The following is a 24,240-nucleotide window of genomic DNA, read 5'->3' as shown; positions in this document are numbered from 1 at the left end:
ACACAACATCAGTACTGTCCTACTATAAAGATTTTGGTTATATAATAAAAGGACATGGGTGTGTTTATCAGTACTCTGCAGTATCAGCTTTTAAGGAATTAAATGTAGGTATGGAAAACCAATCCTGAGATTATGAAACATTTATTACATGTTGTAAAGGATGTTATTACAGCAGTCAAAAAAAGACTTTAGCCCCCCCCCTTCAGCACAGCTTAAGTCACAGCAGCTCAGTTTGTTGTCCTGCCTCCCCTCCTGCTGCTCATGCAGGGTATGACAACCAATAGCATCTTGGGATTTTCTGTCCTCTGCTTTCTGTAGTTCCTCCTCAATGTTGAAAACATAAAATAATTTGACTGCACCATATACCATGTTTAGTAACGCACAGTGTAATCTGTGTGTGTTTACACTTGTAGGACTATGTCACGTGTCACACCCTTTTCTTATCAAAGCCTCAACATCTGCCAAAAGCAAATCTCACAGATCTGCTGTGCAACACAGAGTCTGCCTGCCTTTCCTGTCTGTTTACTTTTGATTAACCTTTGGCTTTTATATCTGACTGAAATTTCTTTCTGGAAAGAGAAAAGAGTCCTTAGGAAGGATTACCCTCAGCAGGAAATAAGGACCCAAGCATGTAGGCTACTGTACTGTATGTCTAAGTCAGCGTAGCACAGAAGCACAAGCTCAAGAAGAGCAATTACAAGAGAGTATTCCCATTTTTTTACCCCCTTGTTTTTCAATTTATTAAAAAAAAGGACACAAAAGTGGCAGCTTCTTTCAACTTCACCATAACATATAATCACTTTATGCATTATAATGCTTTTAAGACCCAGAAAAGTTTCAATTAGCTCCTAGTTGAACTGTGTCTAGATAGATAGATAGATAGATAGATAGATAGATAGATAGATAGATTTTATTAATTCAAATCAAATGTCCAGACCTTATAACTAACTTGGTTATTATCTGAGCCGACAGAAATGACAGCATACTGTAAATTGCCTGATTCGTGCTGCGCCTCTACACCGCACACGGCGGTAAGCCGGTGAGACAAACAAACCCCCAGCCCAGTCCTAGCTCGCAACAGTGACGTCAACGCGCAGCGGCGATACAGTGACGCGCGGCGATTGGGTGAGCGCGGAGCTAAAGTGTATGTACAGTAAAAAACGACAAGACACCGACAACAATAACAACAGCTGCGGCCGCATGAGGCTCACTAAAGACACACTGGCACTTTTCGGGCTGACACTCTAAGGATTTCGGGTAAGGAAACACATTTCTGCTGTTTTTCCTCACGCAGCCTGTTAGCCGAAGCTTCACCGCAGCAGCTGCCGCCCTGTCGGAAGTTTCTTTTGTCCTCTTCAGTCAACAACAACACAACAAGCGAGTCAGTTGTGTTGGCCGAAGAACAAGGTGTGCTTGCTACTTTAGTGTCTGTGTAACAACAAGTCGATAACGATATCAAGTAGGAGTCTTAATTGTCCAAACAAGCCAGTTATCTCGCGGGTTGGTGCACTGGAAATACCTTTGGACCGGCTAATATCAAGGAGAGCATAATGAAATAGATAGCCTGCTGGGTGTGTTAGAAAGGGGCAGCATCAGCGATACAGAGAATGATGCCATTTTATGATTGTGGGATAACTGGCCTGTGTGTTGTAGGCATGGATAATACATCCATGGTTGTTGGACAGTAAATCAGTAGCACTGCTGTCATTTTACCATAGCTACTGTATGGTAGGTCTTGTCATAGAGACGTATAGGAAGTTATGGTGTTTTCATCCCATGTACAATATGTTTTCTACTTCTACCAGACAGGTCAATGTCCCTACTGATGCTGACTGTGCTGTTAACAACTCTGACATTTATTAAGACTGACGTGTGTACAGCACGTGCATATAAGCATGGGCATCTCCTAGTGTGCAGCACACACTACTTTGATGGTTTTACTGAACCCCAAACCTCCCTTTTGCAGGTGTCACATGGCTGCAATGTTCAGCATTTCAGACAGTGAGTCAGAGCCGTCGGAGGAGGTAGACGAAGGAGAAATGAGCCAATCATCGACCGAGAGAGAGCAAGACGTCACTCCGCGCCACACCCTCACCTTGCCTGAACTCCGAATGGCAGGTAGGAACCATAGACTGTGGTAGGAACCCTGAGGCACTCCAAGCACCCACTGCTCTGCTGCAACTTGTCCATCTCTGCTTGTTAGTGGGAGCATTCAGGTTGATTAAAAATTGGGGGCATGTTTGTTTTTCTGCTCCAGGTTCATTTAGCCTATGCAAAATTGCTGTTGGTGTGGAGCTTAGTCTTACACAAAATGAAAACACTTATATTCAATCAAAGCAGCACACATACCCCACTTTTTTCAACTTTTCTGTTTGACTTTCCCTTTTTGTCTGTTAGGAAAAAGATAAACATGGCTGTTCTCATGTATGTTTTACTGCAACGGCCTGTTCCTGATGCTTTATAATAATTTAAACCCAACCCACCTTACTTTTCCGACGTAGGTCGAACCAGGCTGAACTCAGAGTCCCACGCTTCCACCATGTCCAGAGACGAGGAGTTCCAGGGCAGGGGGGAAGATGATGCCGGCACGCCCACCGACGGAGCTCCATTCCGGGGACGGTCCAAGTCAGCTCCACCTGCCCTGTGGGCGGCCAAGAAATACGGCCAGAAGCTCAGAAGAATGAGCGACGAATTTGACAGCCTGCTAGACAAAGGGGTGAGAATGAGGGAACAGGGGATAAAAGAAGGGTTTAAAAAACAGGACTGCCTATGATCATCATTTCATATCAGCTGTATTTACTTGCAAACAACTTACATAGAAAAATAAGAGGACCAGACTATCATTGTTTTATTTTGTCAGGCAGTAAATCAGTAGACTGGCCTAGCACTCAGTCCGTCAGACAGAGACATCTCAGATTTTAGGGCAGTCACTCTGTTTTAGTTCAGTCTTACACAGACACCACCGTTTTTCTAGATAAAGTGTCGGTGGTAAAGGAAGTTCACTGTCCCAGAATGACCTAATCCAATAGAGGAAGCAAGAACGTAAACTTACCTTTTCCTAATTTAACTGATTGCTCAATTTTTTCCTGCAGGAGATGAGGAAGGTGAAGAGCGCTGGGACAGCCAGACAGATGCACCACTCTAAAAGCTGGTGGAGCTACCTCTTCAGTCACCAGGAGACAGAAGGAGAAAACAACCACCTTGAAAACCACACTCACCGCAACGAGTGATCGCCGAGAGAGGGAATAAGGGCGACAGAAGAGTCTATGGGAGCGAGAAGAGAGAAAGTGGGAAGCCAAGAGAACAACTGTGACAAGAACAATGAGACCTGCTCTGAGTAGGAAGGTTGGTTTGATCAAGCAGAGAAAAACCAAACAAAGAGGCATGGCTAGCACTGGATCTAATCCTCTAGTCATGCCATTTTTACACACCATTGTTAACTACATTTATATACGTTTTTTTTGTTGTTTTTTTTTGTATTTGTTTTGGTTGTTATGGAAACACTGTAGGGCACTGTGAAATGGTGAGAGTTTGGGCCATCTGTATCCTATTTAAAAAAGGATAAAAGAATGGGCCAAGAGAGGAAAGAACACAATGGAAAGATATATTAATAAGGAGATTTGAAAGATGACCACCCAGTTAACAGATGCTTACCACTTACCAGTTGTCTCTCACATCAACACTATGCAATATACTGTGGATGGAGAGATAAATGTACTGGAAACAATACTTTTGAGGCCCCGTTGAATGCTGTTAGAACTTCCTTCCTAATTTTCTTGAGGAAATCACAGATGTCAGTGTGTTGGTAACGCTTACTCTGCTTCAAACGTTTCTGCTTGGACGGCACGAGCTCATGGACATCACTGTATTGTGTGCCAAAATAATCTTCAGGCAACCGAGGAGGGATAGTGTATATTTAAAAAAAAAAAATTTTTAAAAAGGAGGGATTTTTTTTTTTAAGAATTCAGCTTGGGGCCTTTAGCCAGCTTCCTGTTGTACTACCTACAGGCCAGTACCATTGAAACCACTGTACGACTATCATTAACTGCTTTATATTTCAAACTTATCAAAAGAACAATCTCGTACAAGGACAATCTCTGACGATGCAGAAATAATATCTTTTGTACAACTTCAGGGTTAGATTATATCTGAAGAAAATTACATTAAACATACATATAAAAAAAGCACAAATCAATATGAATTTATCTTTTTAAAGTCTTGGTTGAGCAAAAAAAGCAAAACAGACTTTGTAATTTTTATGTGTAAATATTTTGTTAATATTTTATCAAATGGCATTGAATGGGGTTATTATAAGCAACATGGTTTAGCCAGAATTAAATTTTACGAGTTCCTATTTTACATGGTTACCATGCTATTTAAAAAGTGGCCAACCTAGCAATAGGCAGTGTACAATCCATGGCTGTTGTGATAAATGTTATGTGGATATTTAAAGATGTGGGGATGGGGATGGAGTAACTGCTATACAAGGAGCCAACACAATAGCCTTTGGTCCCATTCACTCAGCACCCAGTGCATGCAGAGGGTGAACTCAAAGAGTCCGGTCCCGTTTAAACGTGGGCGGAAAGTCACTCAGACCGTTATTTGCAGACTGTTTGAGAAAATCAGTTTCATGGCCTGTTGTTTAAATGTGTTTTAACCTGCACTGAGGTGGGAATTAATGGGACCTCAGTCTATCAAGCCGTAGGTCAAGGAGTGCTGATCTAATGCTAGATCTGCTATTTATGTAATACTCAGTCTTTTGAAGATTGCCTGGTATAGACCACTCGTGAACATGACCTTTACGGAAGTTACTTTTATTTATTTGAAATCGTTAAATCTGCACTTCTACTCAGCTTGGTGAATATGATTGGGCTATTTGTGACTTGTTTATCCATATGTGATTATTGAAATTTGTAATAGGTTTGTTCTACTTGTGTCTTATTCTCTTCCTCTCGGTTGAGTTGTGAAGTGCTCGGGTCGCAGGTTGAGGGCTGCGCTTGTATTGTCTGTAAACTAAACTTTATTACATCTTTTCTATAGCTTTTGCTAAACTTGGTTAAAGACAATTTTTAATCAGAGAATTCCAGACAATCTGAATGGCGCCCTTTTCTAAGTCTACCACGCGTTTTGTAATATGTGATAACTGATGAAAATATTTTGGCAACCCTTTAAAACAAGTTAGTATCTGGTATAATGATCCAAACTTAATTAATACAGTTAGACTATACTGTTAAATTTAAAGAGTGACTCCACTGTTTTATGATATCAGACATCGACGGGGAAATCAGGAATGAGTGTTAGGTAAATATGCTGCCATTGCAAATAGTGCTTTACATGTTAATAGGTCACTCTTAATCTACCCATACTTTTGACACATGTAGTAGAGTTGAGCCAGCTGGCAGTGCACGGTGTTGTGAGCCTGGGGTCAGATATGAATGCTTTACTCTCTCTTGAAAATAACAATCAGCTGGAATTAAAGAGTATAATGTTGTTATGAACTGCCTTGAACATGCTGTAACCTGTGATGTGGCACCACATAGCCAGCCTTGTGTTTTTACCCAATTACCGCCTTAAACTTCACAGCTCGCTGTCACAGATTACGCTCAAGAAAGCACAATAATGCAGAGGTGTGCGTGCTGTCACAAGTGTTCAAAAAAAAAAGAAAGAAAAAAAAAGACAGATTTTGGCTTGACATTCAGGAGAAGTCATGTGAGCACTGGTGGTTTTGATTTTTAAGCATTTGTGACAGTGAACACACCCTAGAGGACAAACTTGCCTGGGCACCTGGAGTTTTGCAACCATCCGTAGTATTACTTGAATCTGGAGATGTGTGTGGAGAAAATTCCTTCTTTTTTTTGGGTTAAAATTCTTTTTCATTTTTTTAAGGACTTTTGTAAATGTATTTTCTCTACAGCTGTCGAACTTCTGGTATATGCTGTCCTGAATAAATAATTTTAAGAGTGGTTTTAAAGTGGATCGCCTGTGTAATTCTTTAAAAAAAAGAAACCCTCTGAAAAGTTTAGTTGTTCATTACCAAATTGTGGTACTTTATAAACAATTCAAAATAGATATACAATTAGAGTTGTCACAATTCATTTGATCGTATAGAATCGTATTGATTGCAAAGATTCCTAAATACCGTCACTCTCCAAAAAAAGATTATGTCAGAAGTGTATCAGCAGATGTGCGCCAAAGTAACATTGATTTGTTAGGAATCTAAATGCTAGAGTGTCATTTATGATTAAAAAAATGATTAAAATTAACTTAAAACATTTGGTATAGATGACAATTAATGACTCGAATATTTCAAACACTTCCCCTGGAAGATTAATAATTGGTCATATTTTAAAAGATACTTAAAATATTTTTGCGTTAATAATTAGTAATATAATTATATTTTGACTATTAATAGTGTTGTGAAATTAACTAATGTATAATAATCATGATAATCGTTACACCGTGATTATTTCTCAGACAATAATCGTACCAAGAAAATCGTGACATCCCTATACACAATACTTTGTATTGTGAAACAGCATTAGGCAACAGAGTCAAGAATGAATCTTAAAATGATGGCACAAAAACATTAGTGAACTATTAGTGATCTATCAAGCCACTTCTGAGGGATCGTAGGGATCCCATCTTTGTCCACAGTCTAAGGCTGACAGTCTGTCCATGTCAGTGTCACTCAGTGTGAAGTCAAAGAGCCTGGCGTTCTCCTGCATTCTGTCTGGGTTTGAGGACTTGGGAATCACTGGGACACCCTGCTGCACCGCCCAGCGCAACAGGACCTGAGGGGGAACAGAAAAATTCAATGTTTTCCATGACTCCGGTCATGGCTGATACAGAAAGACTGTATATAATGTATGTATTTACCTGTGAAGGTGTGCGCTCACAGTTCTTTGCCACCTCCATAACCACGGGATCAGTAACCAGATCTCCTCTCCCCAAAGAGGAGTAGGCTTGGAAACACACTCCATACTCCTTACACACACTCCTCAGCTCTGTCTGGCACAGCCGTGGGTGAAACTCTACCTGGAGAACAAACACACACATTGTATGCATTGGCATTTTCAAAAACAAAGAGCACAAAACTCTTTTTTTTTTTTTTTTTGCATTTGTATCCAACCTCATATATCACATTGAACTTGCTACATCCTTCTCTCTTGTACCTGTAGCACTGCAGGAGGGATTTTGCAGCTCTGTATCAGTTCTCTCATGTGTGCCGGTGTGTAGTTGGACACTCCTATGGCCCTCAGCTTCCCCTGAGCATGCAGCCTCTCCAGAGTGGCCCAACTCTGAGCCCGGTTGCCTGGAATCAAATATTAACTACAATGTCATCATCGCTGTTACACAATCACATTGTAGAAGGGGAATTTGAGAAGGCAGCTTGAATCTTCTCTTAACTAGTGGAGCATGCATTTGTAGTACACTCAATATACCTGGCCAAAGCATTTTTTCTGTTGTTCATAATAAATGTGTATATATTCAGTATATATATATATACTGTACACACAGAAAACTTGATTTATATACCCGGATTGTGTTCATCAGCCCCAACCAGGCCCTCTGTGCCAGGCCAGTGGATCAGATAGAGGTCGATGTAGTCCAAGTCCAGTTGTGACAGGCTGTGGAGGGCTCCTTCCATGGCTTTCTCACCCTGGTCCTTTGGATCCAGTTTGCTGCATTGCAAAAGGACAGAAAGTGTGATTGTTGAGGGGAAGAATCTGCACACTGTGCTGCTAAGAATCAAACATGAGCTGCACCTCCATATGGTCTCATGTGATGTGGGCATGACACCCAATCCCATAAAGGCATGCACTGTTCATTTAACTCAGCTACACCAGTCAGACAAAGAAAACATTTTAGGTATTGCAAAACAAGATATTTAGTGTCACATCTCATGACAAATAAAAATACAAATGATAATTATCATATTCTTTTAAGCTTTTTTGGAAGGCACATAAGCAAATACATCACCTGGTTATGAATACATCCTCTCGTGTCAAGCCATGTTTGGGCAGGAGCTCCCTCAGGGCTCGGCCCAAGTCGGCTTCATTCTGGTAACCGGCTGCACTGTCAAAGGCACGGTAACCAGCAGCCAAGGAGGCGTCCACAGCCTGGTAGACATTCTCAGTACCAACCACCTCATAGGTCCCCAGACCCAGGATGGGCATATGAACCCCAGTATTCAAGAGTACAGAAGATTCAGGGGAAGATGAGGAGGCCATCTTGTCTGAAAAGCACCAACTTTGTGTTTGAAGTTTATTCAAAACTGTTAAAAGGAAAAAGAGAGTTGAGTGAATCAGAATAAGAAAACTTTATTTAAACCTTGAGAGACACTGCATATTGAGAGATAAATGGAGATTTCTGCAGGTTTTTTATTACACGTTCTCCTAAGGGTAATTGGAGAGCAAATGTTAGCAAATGAGTAGGCTGTTTTGGTGCTGCAATGTGCAGTTAATAATTAATACTGAAACGTCGGTGCAAACATATGCAAACATTATAATGTCACAATGAAGCTTTGGGTGCAGCAAGCCCTTCTTCTCTGGAGGAGGGTCTGGCGAGCGGGACTAGGTGCAACAGACACTGCAGGTTTACATGTGATAACGTGATGAGTACAGACAATAGTATTAGAACGCTGGGACGTCACAGTGTTGTGCGAAACCAGAGAACCTGACATCCCCATAAACGCTGTTAGAGTGATGCAGTTCACTCTGGAACGTGACGATAGTTTCGTAACGACGTTCCACAGGTGCTGAAATGTAACACTATTAGAAACAAACATGTTACAAACGTGGTGTTTTGGAAGATTTACACGTCACTAAACAACCCACACTCACCTTTTAGGTCAAAGCTGAATTCTTTTCATGGGGCACATAAATGTAAAAATGTAAATGTGATGTTAACTGTGATTGAGTAAAATTAAATTCCAAACTTTAGCCGACTTCAGCCGCTGCACATGGCTGTACTGTCAGAGCATGACTGTTTACTGCTAGTTCCTCATGGTCAGCTGAGCGTCATGTGACCGTTTGGGCGGTTTTTCCGTCACCATAGCGACACCTCCTCTCCCGCCGCTGATTGGGAGAAGATCTGGCTAATCAAAGAAGCCCGAGTGAACATAAGGCGGGAACTCGCTCAGTCCTGCCAATCTCGAGGCGAGTTGGGAGTTTGATTGACACGACGTTAACTGTTTACTCACTGCTGGAGGGTGAAGTTAGCCTCCTGGACAACGTCGATTCTGCGCTCGCCATTTTCTGTAGGTATTACGGTAATGTTAACAGCGAGCGAGAGAGAGAGAGAGAGAGAGAGATAGACTTCACTTACTGTAATACTCGTTATCACAGGAGTGAAACGTTAAATAACCTTAATTGTTTTTGATGCTAGCTAGCTAAAGTATCTATATTTCTCATTGAAAAGTCGACGTGTAGGTCTAACATGCTATATTCTTACCTGAAACCAAGCAAGTCACCACTGCATCAAATAACTCATGTTTATTTTCTTTTTTCAAAGAACAAATCTTCAGCCATGACACTACAAGCCTTCTCATTTCGCTTCCCCGAGGCTCGAGTCTTCGAGGCTGGTGGGATGATCTATAAATTCTCTATCAGAGGGGGAAGCAGTTTCAGGCAGGACCACACATCTCCCTATTGGTACTTAAATCTATTCTTCACTTTCTCAATGTTGTCCCATTCAGAACAGACATTACAATATGAGAGCAAGGTTCTACCACTGACAAATTTAAGATGTTCATTTGTGGCATGGTGTGATTATCTTTCCTTATCACATTTCATAACCCAAAATGAAATCATTTAGGTGATCCTACTCTTCACCGGTGACCAAGTCCCAGAGGATTTAAAGGAAAAACCTACTCACTCACTGGTTCCTTCCATTTCCTCCTTCCCTGTTAACCTAAGAGCAGCGCAAAATGTTTTGAAGCAGTCTCTCAGTCTCAAAAGCAGCTGGGGTTATAGCTGAAGCATTGACATTTTCTCTCATTTAAAACTGGATTCTTTTAATGCGATTTCCTAAAATGGCTGCTATTAAATCTTCTGATGTGTATTACCTAACTTTGTCTTGATATTTTGTTTCATCTGCAAAAAGAGGATTTTAGACCCCACAGGATGTGTCTGCCTTTATTTGGGGATAACGTCCTAGAATAAGAGCCCTGACTGATCCTTGGATTCCTTCAAGGCATCTTTCCTTGTGACTGAAGAAGACTCTTCATCAAACTATATCTTTCTCAACGTTGTCCCATTAAGAACAGACATTACAATATGAGAGCAAGGTTCTACCACTGACAGATTTAAGTTAATTTGTGGCATGGTGTGATAATCTTTCTTTATCACATTTTATAACCCAAAATGAAATCATTTAGGTGGTCCTACTCTTCACCAGTGACCAAGTCCCAGAGGATTTAAAGGAAAAACCTACTCACTCACTGGTTCCTTCCATTTTCTCCTTCCCTGTTAACCTAAGAGCAGCGCAAAATGTTTTGAAGCATTTTCTCTCCTTTAAAACTGGATTCTTTTAATGCGATTGCCTGAAATGGCTGCTATTAAATCTTCTGATGTGTGTTACCTAACTTTGTCTTGATATTTTGTTTCATCTGCAAAAAGAGGATTTTAGACCCCACAGGATGTGTCTGCCTTTATTCGGGGATAACGTCCTAGAATAAGAGCCCTGACTGATCCTTGGATTCCTTCAAGGCATCTTTCCTTGTGACTGAAGAAGACTCTTCATCAAACTATATCTAATGTTTTTGACACTCACAGCAACATCCCTACATTATCTACTTATAGTTTGATATTTGCACTCAACGATCAGAGACTTTTAAGGGATGCACTGTGGCAGCAAAAGGCAGTCTGTGATGGATACAGTGCCTCATACTGTTATCAGTTTTACAGTTTTTGCTGGGACTGCTACTACATTAATATAATGTCTTAAAAAGTGTCAGACTGCACAACTGTTGGACTTGAATTGGTAAGAAAAAACATACATTTTCATTTGTCATTAAAAAAAGTCAAAACAAAAAAGTTGTTACCAAGCTCAAAAATCAAACTTCATTGTGTCTTGTCTTGTTACACATACTATGTAGTTTTTGTTGCATCACAGTCTGTGGTGTAACCCCAAGGCACAGCTTTATGAATCTTCTTTTGAACGTATTGAGGCACAAACTGCAAAGTACAACGTGCCTTATAATATAATACAGTGTAATATATTATAGCCACACACTAGGACTCTAGAAATGATCACAGTGTGTGTTTTCAGGAGAGAGACAGAGTGCAGCTCTCCTTGGAGCCCCAGTCAAAGCGCTGTAAGACAGAGTCACCACTAGAGGAGGCCATAATCAAGAAGTTGATCGAAACTTGGAGGCTGAAGGCAAAGTTTCAACAGTGAGGTGACTTCTCTCTTCATATTGTGTATGTCTTCAAATTATTCTGAGAAATATTATTTAAATATATTAGGTAAGTTAGTAAAAAATGTTAATTTGCATCAAGTTTCACAGATTAAAAAATCACCTTAGCGTCTTACATTATAATAGGTACCAAATTCCAGGATAAAAAAATAGGACAACAAAAAAATCAATATAATACATAAAAGAAATAAAAATGTTTTCAGTCGCTGATGTCACAGACTAATATGCTAATATCTGCGGAACTTACTGAATTTGGAGATTTGCAACCATCCTTAATATTACTTGAATCAGATGTGTGTGGAGAAAATTGAATTTTAATATTTACTTCTTCTTCTTTTTTGGTTAAAATTCTTTTTCATTTTTTTAAGGACTTTTGTAAATGTATTTTCTCTACAGCTGTCAAACTTCTGGTATATGCTGTCCTGAATAAATAATTGTAATCCTCCTTTGGAAAGTTTCAAGTTATAGGTGATCATTGCTAAATTGTAGTACTTAATAAACAATACAAAATAGAAGAGCCATAACACAAAAGCCATAATAATACTTTGTATTGTGAAACAGCATTAGGCAACAGAGTCAAGAATGTGAATCCAGTCTTAAAATGATGGCACAAAAATATTAGTGAACTATTAGTGATCTATCAAGCCACTTCTGAGGGATCCCAGCAGTATCTGTGTCCACAGTCTAAGGCTGACAGTCTGTCCATGTCAGTGTCACTCAGTGTGAAGTCAAAGAGCCTGGTGTTCCCCTGTATTCTGTCTGGATTTGAGGACTTGGGGAGCACTGGGACACCCTGCTGCACCGCCCAGCGCAACAGGACCTGAGGGGGAACAGAAAACTTCAATGTTTTCCATGACTCTGGTCATGGCTGATACAGAAAGACTGTATATAATGTATGTATTTACCTGTGCAGGTGTGCGCTCACAGTTCTTTGCCACCTCCATAACCACGGGATCAGTAACCAGATCTCCTCTCCCCAAAGAGGAGTAGGCTTGGAAACACACTCCATACTCCTTACACACACTCCTCAGCTCTGTCTGGCACAGCCGTGGGTGAAACTCTACCTGGAGAACAAACACACGCATTGTATGCATTGGCATTTTCAAAAACAAAGAGCACAAAACTCCTTTTTTTTGCATTTGTATCCAACCTCATATATCACATTGAACTTGCTACATCCTTCTCTCTTGTACCTGTAGCACTGCAGGAGGGATTTTGCAGCTCTGTATCAGTTCTCTCATGTGTGCCGGTGTGTAGTTGGACACTCCTATGGCCCTCAGCTTCCCCTGAGCATGCAGCCTCTCCAGAGTGGCCCAACTCTGAGCCCGGTTGCCTGGAATCAAATATTAACTACAATGTCATCATCGCTGTTACACAATCACATTGTAGAAGGGGAATTTGAGAAGGCAGCTTGAATCTTCTCTTAACTAAGCATGCATTTGTAGAACACTCAATACACCTGGCCAAAGCATTTTTTCTGTTGTTTATAATAAATGTATATATTCAATTATATATACACACAGAAAACTTGATTTATATACCCGGATTGTGTTCATCAGCCACAACCAGGCCCTGTGTGCCAGGCCAGTGGATCAGATAGAGGTCAATGTAATCCAAGTCCAGTTGTGACAGGCTGTGGAGGGCTCCTTCCATGGCTTTCTCACCCTGGTCCTTCGGACCCAGTTTGCTGCATTGCAAAAGGACAGAAAGTGTGATTGTTGAGGGGAAGAATCTGCACACTGTGCTGCTAAGAATCAAATATGAGCTGCACCTCCATATGGTCTCATGTGATGTGGGCATGACACCCAATCCCATAAAGGCATGCACTGTTCATTTCACTCAGCTACACCAGTCAGACAAAGAAAACATTTTAGGTATTGCAAAACAAGATAATATGTGTCACATTTCATAACAAATAACCATTATCATATTAATTTTTGAGCTTTTTTGGAAGGCACATAAGCAAATACATCACCTGGTTATGAATACATCCTCTCGTGTCAAGCCATGTTTGGGCAGGAGCTCCCTCAGGGCTCGGCCCAAGTCGGCTTCATTCTTGTAAACGGCTGCACTGTCAAAGGCACGGTAACCAGCAGCCAAGGAGGCGTCCACAGCCTGGTAGACATTCTCAGTACCAACCAACTTGTAGGTCCCCAGGCCCAGGATGGGCATATGAACCCCAGTATTCAAGAGTACAGAAGATTCAGGGGAAGATGAGGAGGCCATCTTGCCTGAAAAGCACCAATTTTCTGTTTAAAGTCTATTCAAAACTGTTAAAAGTAAAAAGAAAGTTGAGTGAATCAGAAAAAGAAAACTTTATTTAAATCTTGAGTGACACCGCATTTAGAAAGATATATGGAAGACAGATTTCTGCAGGTTTTCTATTACACTCCTCCTCAGGGTCATTAGAGAGCAGATGTTAGCAAATGAGTAGGCTGCTTTGGTGCTGCAATGTGCAGTATTAATACTGACACGTCAGGAGCTACAGTAAACATACGTTAACACGCTGGGCCGACAATGTTAGGGGACATTGAACGCTTCCATTTGGAGAACGTTAGTTGTCTGGATGAAGCACAAACATGGTTACATTTACGCATTTTTATAACATTATAATGTCACAATGAAGCTTTGGGTGCAGACATTTCAGTTTAAGAACATTAGAATGTGGTAACGTGATAATTAGAACGCTGGGACGTCACAGTGTTGTGCGAAACCAGAGAACCGATAAACGCTGTTAGAGTGATACAGTTCACTCTGGAACGTGACGATAGTTTCGTAACGACGTTCCGACAGGTGCTGAAATGTAACACTATTAGAAACAAACATGTTACAAACGTGGTGTTTTGGAATATTGACACGTCACTAAACAACCCACACTCACCTTTTAGGTCAAAGCTGAATTCTTTTCATGGGGCACATAAATGTAAAAATGTAAATGTGATGTTAACTGTGAGTCGATTAAATTCCAAACTTTAGCCGACTTCAGCCGCTGTACTATCAGAGAGCATGACTGTTTACAACTACTAGTTCCTCATAAGTGGTCAGCTGAGAGTCATGTGACCGTTTGGGCGGTTTTTCCGTCACCATAGCGACACCTCCTGTGCCGCCGCTGATTGGGAGAAGATCTGGCTAATCAAAGAAGCCCGAGTGAACATAAGGCGGGAACTCGCTCCGTCCTGCCAATCTCGAGGCGAGTTGGGAGTTTGATTGACACGGTGTTAACTGTTTACTCACTGCTGGAGGGTGAAGTTAGCCTACTGGACAGACAGCCCGTCGATTCTGCGCTCGCCATTTTCTGTAGGTATTACGGTAATGTTAACAGCGAGCGAGAGAGAGAGAGAGAGAGAGAGAGAGAGATACTTCACTTAACTTGTAATACTCGTTATCACAGGAGTAAAGGTCCACTTTAAATTAAACCTTAATTGTTTTTAATGCTAGCTAGCTCAAGTATCTATATTTCTCATTGAAGTGTCAAGTCGACGTGTAGGCATAGGCGTGTAGGTCTAACATGTTATATTCTTACCTGAAACCAAGCAAGTCACCACTGTATCAAATAACTCATGTTTATTTTCTTATTTCAAAGAACAAATCTTCAGCCATGACACTACAAGCCTTCTCATTTCGCTTCCCCGAGGCTCGACTCTTCGAGGCTGGTGGGATGATCTATAAATTCTCTATCAGAGGGGGAAGCAGTTTCAGGCAGGACCACACATCTCCCTATTGGTACTTAAATCTATTCTTCACTTTCTCAACGTTGTCCCATTAAGAACAGACATTACAATATGAGAGCAAGGTTCTACCACTGACAGATTTAAGTTAATTTGTGGCATGGTGTGATAATCTTTCTTTATCACATTTTATAACCCAAAATGAAATCATTTAGGTGGTCCTACTCTTCACCAGTGACCAAGTCCCAGAGGATTTAAAGGAAAAACCTACTCACTCACTGGTTCCTTCCATTTTCTCCTTCCCTGTTAACCTAAGAGCAGCGCAAAATGTTTTGAAGCATTTTCTCTCCTTTAAAACTGGATTCTTTTAATGCGATTGCCTGAAATGGCTGCTATTAAATCTTCTGATGTGTGTTACCTAACTTTGTCTTGATATTTTGTTTCATCTGCAAAAAGAGGATTTTAGACCCCACAGGATGTGTCTGCCTTTATTCGGGGATAACGTCCTAGAATAAGAGCCCTGACTGATCCTTGGATTCCTTCAAGCCATCTTTCCTTGTGACTGAAGAAGACTCTTCATCAAACTATATCTAATGTTTTTGACACTCACAGCAACATCCCTACATTATCTTCTTACAGTTTGATATTTGCACTCAACGATCAGAGACTTTTAAGGGATGCACTGTGGCAGCAAAAGGCAGTCTGTGATGGATACAGTGCCTCATACTGTTATCAGTTTTACAGTTTTTGCTGGGACTGCTACTACATTAATATAATGTCTTTAATATTTGTCATCAGGGGAGATGAGGTGATTAGGAATCAGGAAATGGAGGTAATTACTAATACTGCTCATCTAGTCACTCTGTCAGCATGCACATTTACTGTGTCATTTTTATTAAGTATACTATCAAAGGCTATTTTCACAGTGAATTAATTCATCCTGACTTGTAATTGTTTACATTGCTCATTCTGTCAGTAATAGTCTCAATTTCTTTTTTGCTGCTTTCAGGACATCATACGAACTATTCTTGGGAACCTGGACAACCTCCAGCCTTTCTCCAGTGACCACTTCAACGTCTACCCTTGTATCCCTTACTGTAAATTCACCAGTGTATTCACCATAAGCCCCCCCCCCCCCCCCCCCCCTCAGTCAGCTTTGTACCTATTACACTATTCGGCTGTCCCCTTATCTCTATCTCTCTCCACCACACAGTGATAGGGTGATGCATAAGAATGTAGCGTAGCCTAGTGGTGACCATCTAGTTAAACACCATGTAAATAGTGCTTTTTTATGTAAGTTGAGTGTATTTTATTAACTGTAGTTAACAGATAAGAAGCGGTGGGAGGGGTTGCCTAAGGTGATGCGCAGTCACAAAGAGAAAACCCTGACGGCCTACCCCTTTGTCCTGATTGTCTACCTGGAGAAACTCATGCAGAGTGGTGAGGAAAAACACACTGTGGATTCAGCTGCTACGATAACACACACTATTCAACAAAATACACGTAGTACTTGAGTATTAGATTTTACCCGTACAAAGACACACATGCTATACCCACTTGTTATTGCACTGATTGTCCTTGTCAACAAACAGAAATGTGGGATAAGAGACACACACTGAAATAGAGAGGGAACAGATTGAACCTTCAAATCTGTGAACACTGACAACACTGTACAGCACATCAGAGCTCTGTAGGTGCTCTACTGTCAGCCTGACATCTCCCCTACTGAGATGTGAGAGACAGAAAGAGACACACAACGCACAGCTATGGTGATGTCTTACATGTACTATATGTTACATCTTGTTTCAGGTAAACAAGCAGAGAAGGAGCTGAGTCCAGTGAGTTTTTTGCTCTGTTACTCACATTAAAAAGTGTCAGACTGAGCAACTGTTGGACTTGAATTGCCCACAGTGATACTGAATGATAAGAAAAAAAAACATACATATTTGTTTGTCATTAAAAAAAAGTCAAAACAAAAAAGTTGTGACTAAGCTCAAAAATCAAAGTTCATTGTGTCTTGATACCTGTTACACATACTGTGTAGTTTTTGTTACATCACAGTCTGAGGTGTACTTCATAAGGCACAGCTTTATGAATCTTCTTTTGAACGTATATTGAGGCACAAACTGCAAAGCAGAACTGCTCTTGGGCAGTTTTCAATACGTTATCAAGGTCCACGTCTCTGGAATCAGCTACCTGACTATCTGAAAAAAAATATTTATTTAACATCATTTAAAAAGCCTCTTAAAAAGTACCTTGTCAGTCAAACCATGTACTACCAAACATAATAAGACATATATAATTAGGTTGTTTATTTATTGTCATGTTTTTTTTTTCTTCTTCTCATTATTACATGTATCATTATTGTTTTGCATTGTTCATTCATGTATGTACTTTTACTTTTTTTCCCTATATTCACTGTATAATCACTAACTTTTTTCTACTTATTTTTCGTTATCATCTTATCATTTAATTATTCCTTATTTTCTTGTCTTTACTTGTAACAAATTTGGTTTTTGAATATGTTCTTCATGGGTGAGGTTTTCATATAAGACCTTTTGGGTTTCATACCTCCCCTTCGCACATCCCAATCATAATGATTGTTCATACTATTTTAAATGATATGTTCGTGCAAAAAAAAAAAAAAAAGTACAATATGCCTTATAATATATAGTGTAATATTTTGCAGCCACACACTAGGACTCTAGAAATGATCACAGTGTGTGTTTTCAGAAGAGAGACAGAGTGCAGCTCTCCTTGGAGCCCCAGTCAAAGCGCTGTAAGACAGAGTCACCACTAGAGGAGGCCATAATCAAGAAGTTGATCAAGGACTCGGAGGCTGAAGGCAAAGTTACAATAGTGGGGTGAGTTCTCTCTTCATATTGTGTTTGCAAGTGTGTATGTCTCGTCTGAGAGTTATGAGTTAAATGTATAAGGTAAGTAAGTAAATAATGTTAATTTGTATGATAAATTTCACAGATTAAAAATCACCTTAATGTCTTACATTATAATAGATACCAAATTTCAAGATGAGGAATTAGGACAATAAAAAAAGAATGTAATATGTAAAAGCAATAAAAATGTTTTCAATAGCTGATGTCACAGACTAATATGCTAATATCTGCACTAGGGTAGGGTGATATGACAATATATACTGAATTTGTCAGTCCTCAGAGATTTTATTCATGTGGGGTGGTAGTTGTCTCTCTTTATATCTCTGGGTGTGTGATACCATCATAGACACCAGTGCACTGCTTTATGATTTTTGCGGGATTTTTCAAAAACTGATTTGAAAAAGACAGTTTTGTCAACGACCGTATTGATTTTCCTAAAAAAAAAAAAGAAAAAAGAAACATTTGTGCTTAAGTGATAGATCTTAAGTGATAGAATTTCCTACTTTTCTCTGTGTTGCCTACATTTCTGTTCTCTAGTCTAGTACAGTGTTCAGGTCAACAGAGAGTTTGCTAATTGAGGTCCACAGACAGGCCATGCAATTAGAGCAGGACACAAGAGGCCATCTCTCTCAAACATAAACAGTGTCTTTGTATCATCGTAGCTGTAATGATGAGACTGTGAGCGGTAGGTTTCTGACAGCAGGCAGTGCTGTCTTCACCACGGATGATACAGTGTCTAATGTGCTGTATATTGACTCAAGTAGGCCGCTGTCATTGCTTATTTTCTTACTCTTCTTTGTGTGAACAGCAGGTTTTGTTGTAAGGGTGTTGATGTGCCACTTCAGATGATGTGAGAAAGTAAAAGGAGCTTATTCACACTGGCAAAATGCACGATCACACACACACACACACACACACACATGTATACACATTTAGGAGAAATGAAAATAAGTGTTCTTGTCCATAAAATCACTAAGACATCCATTCTGACAACCAATCTGATTCCTACACATACACACGCTCCAGTGAATCTTGCAGTTATGAAACAGACAAGAGGAAAGCGGGCGCCACCTCAATCACTCTGACAGATCAGTAGGGCGAAAATTATTATTTAAAATGCACACACACACTCACAGCTCTACACACGGACACACTAAGTCTTGTCTTCCACTCAGTTTGTATTTAACTTGAGTAAACAGAAGTGTCTCCGTTATTTAAAGCTAAAAAAAAAAAAAAAGGCACACTCAAATTCACAAAGTGTGTAAACATCCTGAAAAAAGCAGGGCCTGGAGCAGGAAATCAGGTTTGGTTGAGCAATTCTCCTCTGATTACCTTCCCCACATTGACCATTAGTGTAACGTGTCCTTACAAAGGTGCTGCAGATTAACACACAGTGGTTTGAGTTCACAAACGAGTACGGCGCACGTACTGTACAATGACTAACAACAATGACTGTGCATGTTCTCAATATGTGAAGCATAAAGTCAAACACACACTGTCAGCACGATGAGATCCCCCTCTTCTCAGAGGCTTCCCACATACTGCTTCATCACTGATGGGTGTGTGTGTCTACATGATGCCCTGGAGAGACAGATGGTTTGTTTTTGTGTTAAACCTGCTGGAAAAATGGGAGCCGAATAGAATGAGTTACAAAGAACAAGTGTGGACGGAGGACAGACAAAAAGAGACAGCTGTTTGTTCTTCTGCACTCTCTCTGTTCTGCCTGCTGTCTTCTCACAGTCACTGAGTGAGCACTTAGTAAAATGTAAAGGTGATACATTATTTCATAAACAGTACAGGAGCAGGGGCAGGGGTTGATAATTCCTCTCTCCAGAAGAGAGACATTAGTCCTCTCTGCTAAAGTCAAAAAATGTCTCCACTGTTACATTTTGGTCTGCAGCCTTGTCACGGTGGAGTAGCTGAGGCTCTGAGGGCTGGGGCCTGTTGCTGGATTTGACCTGCAGCTCAGACATGTGAATGTGTTTTGGTCAGTTTCAGTTGAAGGGATAGTTCAACATTTGGGCTAATTTGCCTATTGCCATAATCCCTATAGCTATAGGGGTAGGTTCATTACCTTTAATTATTGGTGCATGTTGTTTTGAGATCAGCGGGGCAGAGAGACGAGCAAACGGAACGGTACGGTGGAGGTGAACGGTACAGTGTCCCTCATCAAACTCATCAAATATACAATCCAACAACTCCAAAACGCTCTCATGGACAAATTGTGATCTGGACATTCACCATGCTATGAAATAATCATGTATAATTATGTAACATTATGACACATGAAGCCAATACTAGGAACTACTTTCTTGAGGAAATGGGAGTAGCTGTACAGTACTTAACGTGCGCTTTTGAAATCACTCCGCCCAGCAGCCATGTCTGTAATGTAGTTCCGGCTACGCATTTGCCTCGAAAACAACTCAGTCTCATAACGTTACATTATTATTTCATAGCATGGTGAATGTGCAGGTCACAACTTGTCTTGTTGTAGAGTTGTTGGATTGTGTATTTGATGAGTTTGATGAGGGACAAGGGACCTGTACCATTCACCTCAATTGTGTTTGCTGAGCGTCTCTGCCCCGCTGATCTCAAAACAACATGCACCGATAATTAAAGGTAATGAACCTACTCCTATGACTATAGGGATTATGGAAATAGGGGAATCTGCTAAAATGTTGAACTATCCCTTTAAACACTGCAGTCACTGCACTTTGTCTCCTAAATATTCTTGGTGCTCTGCTAAAGAACCCTAAAATGTCCAAATTTATGTTCAGTTTAGTCACGTTTTAAATGCAGTCAAAGGCGTTTTGACAACTCCCCACTAGTCAGCAGTTTCCTCACCCTCTGAAGCTGCTTATTGTATTCAACTCAGTTTGATGATGTTAAATTAAAGCAGCTGGTGCAGCAAATTTCTCAGCACTGCCAGATTGTACAGATTTTTGACAACATCAGTCTCTCGCTGCTGTGTTAGCCTGAATGCGCCTCTGATGAATGGCTTAGGACAGTGTCGGCTAAATTATTTTATAGATTCAGATTAGATTTATACAGAAAGTCTAAGGGCAGAAAATATAAATGTGGAGTATTATCATCAAATATTTTTTAAACGGTGGCAACTGTTAGTAAACTCATGTTCAACAAAAAGTAATTGTTCCATTAATGATACATGGTCGTGTCCATTTTTCAGGCTGCACGTGGACTGCCCACATGCACAGGGAGAGGTCAAAGACCAAGGACACAAGGTGATACTTTTCATTCATCCATTCACTTCATCCTCTTACTCATAACATTTAACTGGTTAACTGCTCTGTCATGCCCTTAAATGCCAGGTACAGATTTCAGCCCACTGTTTCTAATAATTGAATGAATCCAACGATTCATCTTCCACTTTCCATCTCATAACACCCTTTCCTTTCCTCTCCATCACATGTTCTCTCTCTTTCTCTCACACACACACACACACACACACACACACACATTTGTAGCATCTCTGCCTTTATTGCAGCCCCAGGCTATCATTAGCGCAGACAGGTAGGATAACAAGTGTGATTAAGGTTAATAATAGCATTACATCAGACAAAGAGGAACACAGAAAGTGTACTTGTTTCTGTGAGTGTGTGTGTATGTGTTTGTGAATGTGTGTGTGTGTTTGAGAGAGAGTGAGTGCGTTGTTGCTGATGTGCCTCAGTAAAGTCTCTGAGCTTCCCTCCACCCCGCTCTCCTCTCTCCGTGGCTCTTCATCTCATCTCATCCTTTTTTCACGCTTGTCCACTCTGACATTTCTTTCCACCTTCTCTGACTTTTTTCCCCCCATGTTTGTTTCAAGTGGAAACAATGATTTAAACTAATTGTGTCAGCCCATTGAGTTTTTCTTTTCTTTTCTACACTGAGAAGGAAGTGTCAGTATAAGTCTGCAGAACCTTAAATGGATTTAGTTAAAGGGATAGTTCACCCTAGAATGATATTTCGCTCATTATCTACTCACCCTCATGTTGACTAAGGGCTGGAAGAAGTTTCAGAGTCCTCCGTCCCTTCTCTGAGTTACAGGGGGTCTTAGCGTAGCAGTGCATTTCAAGGCAACGGTTGTAAAGGGACACCAGAGCTCTTCGTAAAAAAACACACACAAAAAAACATCCAAATACCTCCATGATGCTCGTATGTAATGTCCGTCTTGTGCTGAAGCCCCAAATTGCGTAATTGTCCCGAAAAAAATTAAATAAGTCCACATTCCAAGCATGTTTGTAGCATTAGCTCTGTGTCTGTTGTCCGGTCTTCCGCTGCCAGCGCGCATGCGCAACCAGACTGAGACTCGAGTCGGTCTCAGTGCGAACCTTGCGCATGCGCGCTGGCAGCGGAAGACCGGACAACAGACACAGAGCTAATGCTACAAACATGCTTGGAATGTGGACTTGTTTAATTTTTTTCGGGACAATTACGCAATTTGGGGCTTCAGCACAAGACGGACATTACATACGAGCATCATGGAGGTATTTGGATGTTTTTTTGTGTGTTTTTTTTTACGAAGAGCTCTGGTGTCCCTTTACAACCGTTGCCTTGAAATGCACTGCTACGCTAAGACCCCCTGTAACTCAGAGAAGGGACGGTGGACTCTGAAACTTCTTCCAGCCCTTAGTCAACATGAGGGTGAGTAGATAATGAGCGAAATATCATTCTAGGGTGAACTATCCCTTTAAAATACTAAGCTGATCTCATGGTGATTTATTTAGTATGTCATTCTTGCACACACAAGTTTAAAGGAAAAATGAATAAACATTTTTGTAAATTAGGCCAATTTTGCTAGGTAGCTAAATCTGAGTTGGATAAAAACTCTTCTTTGGCTAATTCATTTGCTACAAGTCTTATATGTACTTATGCATTCGATTTTGACAACCCCAAAGCTAAGGAAAGTTGATGATTCTTGATGTATACAGAAAGGAGCAACATTGTTCTGCTATTGTAGGACAGATTAAGAAATATCTAAAGCAGGTAATGTTATTTAGATATTTATTATCAATTGGAAACTCATAAAAAACTACTCCTGTTACTTTACAAAGGTTAGATTCTTGTTTTGTAAAATCTTACTTTTTGAATAGGATGTACTGTAAGGTTTGAGGGCGAGAACAAATTGATGAGCTTACCTTCTTTTACCTCTTTTGAACAGACAGTGCATCCTGGGACATCACAGGAGGAAGAGGAGGAAGCGGAGGAGGTGGAGGAGGAGGGGCAAGAGGAGGAGGAGGAGGAGGAGGAGGGGGAGGAAGATGTGGACCCGAAGAGGCCGGCTGGGATTCTTGGTCGACTGGCCAGGTCAGTGTGACTTCACCATGGGCCACTGAGCAGACACACTGGTCTTAGTCTTAGTGTCCAGCTTTAGAGCAGCCACACCACCAGTATATGATGAGAAACAAGCAGATCAGTAGATCTCTAAAAACACAGGTGAGACTCAGACCTGCTCCTCGGCTGATTTGATTGACGTTTACACCCACAGGAGAAAACAAGAGCGCCGCAGATCTGCAAGAAAAAAAAAAGGTTGCCAAAGATTATAATGGATTGGGGAAATCCAGCTAACATGTGCACAGAAATTACAATGTTCCTGTCAAACGTCTGTTCAGACAAGCTGAGGCACCAGACGTCCTCAGGCTGCATAGAGGACTGACAATAGTAGCTCCGTGTTGAAGTTCAATGTCAAACAAACTTACAAATGTATTCTTTTTATGGTAACAATGATGCACAGTAGCATATTTATGGAATAAGACCAAGAAGCAGGGAGCTGCAGTAATCATGTACAGCGTGTTGACTAGAACAGACTTGTAAAGTGTCTCTGTCTCTCTCTCTTCGCAGCCGCTTCCCCTTCTCCTGGCTCTTCGGGGACTCCTGAGCTGAGCTGAGTGTGGACTCCCATGTGAATGCAGGCACAACCTTTTGTTACCTTTCTTATCAGCCTTTTTGAAAATTAGCTTTGAGCAAATAAATGATAAATAACCAGACAGTGACAGAAAACCCTGTAGTTTTATCAGATGTTCATAGTTTCAGTGGTTGAATTAATTCCCATGAGCTTCACTGATGATTCTTTACCGTACTTTTATTGCATCTTATCCATCTCTGCACGTATTATATTTTTCTGTTTGCACACGGTATCAGTGTGTGTTTTGGTTCAGTGATGGAATAATGATGTAAATGTGAATCAGTGGAACTGATGGCGACGTGACGTCTCTGCTCAGTAAGGAGACTGTCGGAGTTCACAAGAACACATTCCCAG

At 40.7% G+C, this 24,240-nt stretch overlaps 4 protein-coding genes across 6 annotated transcripts in view; 2 read left to right on the top strand and 2 right to left on the bottom strand.

Annotated features, from left to right (window-relative positions):
- Window positions 1-1,104: 1,104 nt before the first annotated feature.
- Window positions 1,105-5,971, top strand: badb (BCL2 associated agonist of cell death b). The gene is made up of 4 exons (XM_085759426.1): window positions 1,105-1,257; window positions 1,967-2,118; window positions 2,502-2,716; window positions 3,093-5,971. Exons 2-4 carry the CDS (start codon window positions 1,974-1,976, stop codon window positions 3,228-3,230), a joined length of 498 nt encoding a protein of 165 aa, XP_085615552.1. The 5' UTR covers window positions 1,105-1,257; window positions 1,967-1,973; the 3' UTR covers window positions 3,231-5,971.
- A 561-nt stretch (window positions 5,972-6,532) lies between these two features.
- LOC146969573 (uncharacterized) lies at window positions 6,533-8,989 on the bottom strand. Its single transcript, XM_085759419.1, has 6 exons — window positions 8,844-8,989; window positions 7,981-8,236; window positions 7,537-7,682; window positions 7,173-7,312; window positions 6,877-7,035; window positions 6,533-6,791 (listed from the first exon to the last, which is right to left on the bottom strand). The coding sequence occupies exons 2-6, from the start codon at window positions 8,229-8,231 to the stop codon at window positions 6,609-6,611; spliced, it is 879 nt and encodes a 292-aa protein (XP_085615545.1). The 5' UTR covers window positions 8,232-8,236; window positions 8,844-8,989; the 3' UTR covers window positions 6,533-6,608.
- A 62-nt stretch (window positions 8,990-9,051) lies between these two features.
- Window positions 9,052-24,240, top strand: part of LOC146969571 (glycoprotein hormone alpha-2-like) — a 23,189-nt gene continuing 8,000 nt past the window's right edge. The window contains exons 1-10 of the mRNA XM_085759428.1: window positions 9,052-9,259; window positions 11,272-11,401; window positions 15,003-15,142; window positions 15,886-15,919; window positions 16,097-16,172; window positions 16,417-16,527; window positions 16,897-16,925; window positions 17,821-17,951; window positions 18,143-18,145; window positions 21,169-21,223. Coding sequence (XP_085615554.1) covers window positions 15,018-15,142; window positions 15,886-15,919; window positions 16,097-16,172; window positions 16,417-16,527; window positions 16,897-16,925; window positions 17,821-17,951; window positions 18,143-18,145; window positions 21,169-21,223 — 564 coding nt within the window. The 5' untranslated portion in view covers window positions 9,052-9,259; window positions 11,272-11,401; window positions 15,003-15,017. The remainder of the gene's footprint in view (window positions 9,260-11,271; window positions 11,402-15,002; window positions 15,143-15,885; window positions 15,920-16,096; window positions 16,173-16,416; window positions 16,528-16,896; window positions 16,926-17,820; window positions 17,952-18,142; window positions 18,146-21,168; window positions 21,224-24,240) is intronic.
- Window positions 11,951-14,486, bottom strand: LOC146969572 (uncharacterized). Of its 3 annotated transcripts, none has more exons than XM_085759421.1 (6): window positions 14,301-14,486; window positions 13,395-13,679; window positions 12,961-13,106; window positions 12,613-12,752; window positions 12,325-12,483; window positions 11,951-12,239 (listed from the first exon to the last, which is right to left on the bottom strand). In XM_085759421.1, the coding sequence occupies exons 2-6, from the start codon at window positions 13,643-13,645 to the stop codon at window positions 12,060-12,062; spliced, it is 876 nt and encodes a 291-aa protein (XP_085615547.1). In that variant the 5' UTR covers window positions 13,646-13,679; window positions 14,301-14,486; the 3' UTR covers window positions 11,951-12,059. The 3 variants fall into 3 exon arrangements, with proteins under 3 accessions (XP_085615547.1, XP_085615548.1, XP_085615546.1); XM_085759422.1 differs by having other exon boundaries at window positions 13,395-13,650; window positions 14,301-14,475; XM_085759420.1 differs by having other exon boundaries at window positions 13,395-13,689; window positions 14,301-14,424.

Source organism: Trachurus japonicus, chromosome 18 (genome assembly GCF_045865225.1).
Source record: "Trachurus japonicus isolate A0001 chromosome 18, Traja_1.0".
Lineage (NCBI taxonomy): Eukaryota > Metazoa > Chordata > Actinopteri > Carangiformes > Carangidae > Trachurus > Trachurus japonicus.
Note: the sequence above shows the minus strand (reverse complement) of the source record. Positions and strands in the feature narration are given on the sequence as shown.

Bases quoted from the DNA above. Each gene is read 5' to 3' on its own strand.
- LOC146969572 (XM_085759421.1), bottom strand. From the start codon at position 13,645: ATGGCCTCCTCATCTTCCCCTGAATCTTCTGTACTCTTGAATACTGGG. The intron at 13,107-13,394 runs GTGATGTATTTG...TTTGCAATGCAG, and splicing joins GAGGATGTATTCATAACCAG to CAAACTGGGTCCGAAGGACC. The intron at 12,484-12,612 runs GTACAAGAGAGA...TTTGTTCTCCAG, and splicing joins TCCCTCCTGCAGTGCTACAG to GTAGAGTTTCACCCACGGCT.
- LOC146969573 (XM_085759419.1), bottom strand. From the start codon at position 8,231: ATGGCCTCCTCATCTTCCCCTGAATCTTCTGTACTCTTGAATACTGGG. The intron at 7,683-7,980 runs GTGATGTATTTG...TTTGCAATGCAG, and splicing joins GAGGATGTATTCATAACCAG to CAAACTGGATCCAAAGGACC. The intron at 7,036-7,172 runs GTACAAGAGAGA...TTTGTTCTCCAG, and splicing joins TCCCTCCTGCAGTGCTACAG to GTAGAGTTTCACCCACGGCT.
- badb (XM_085759426.1), top strand. From the start codon at position 1,974: ATGGCTGCAATGTTCAGCATTTCAGACAGTGAGTCAGAGCCGTCGGAG. The intron at 2,119-2,501 runs GTAGGAACCATA...TTTCCGACGTAG, and splicing joins GCCTGAACTCCGAATGGCAG to GTCGAACCAGGCTGAACTCA. The intron at 2,717-3,092 runs GTGAGAATGAGG...TTTTTCCTGCAG, and splicing joins ACAGCCTGCTAGACAAAGGG to GAGATGAGGAAGGTGAAGAG.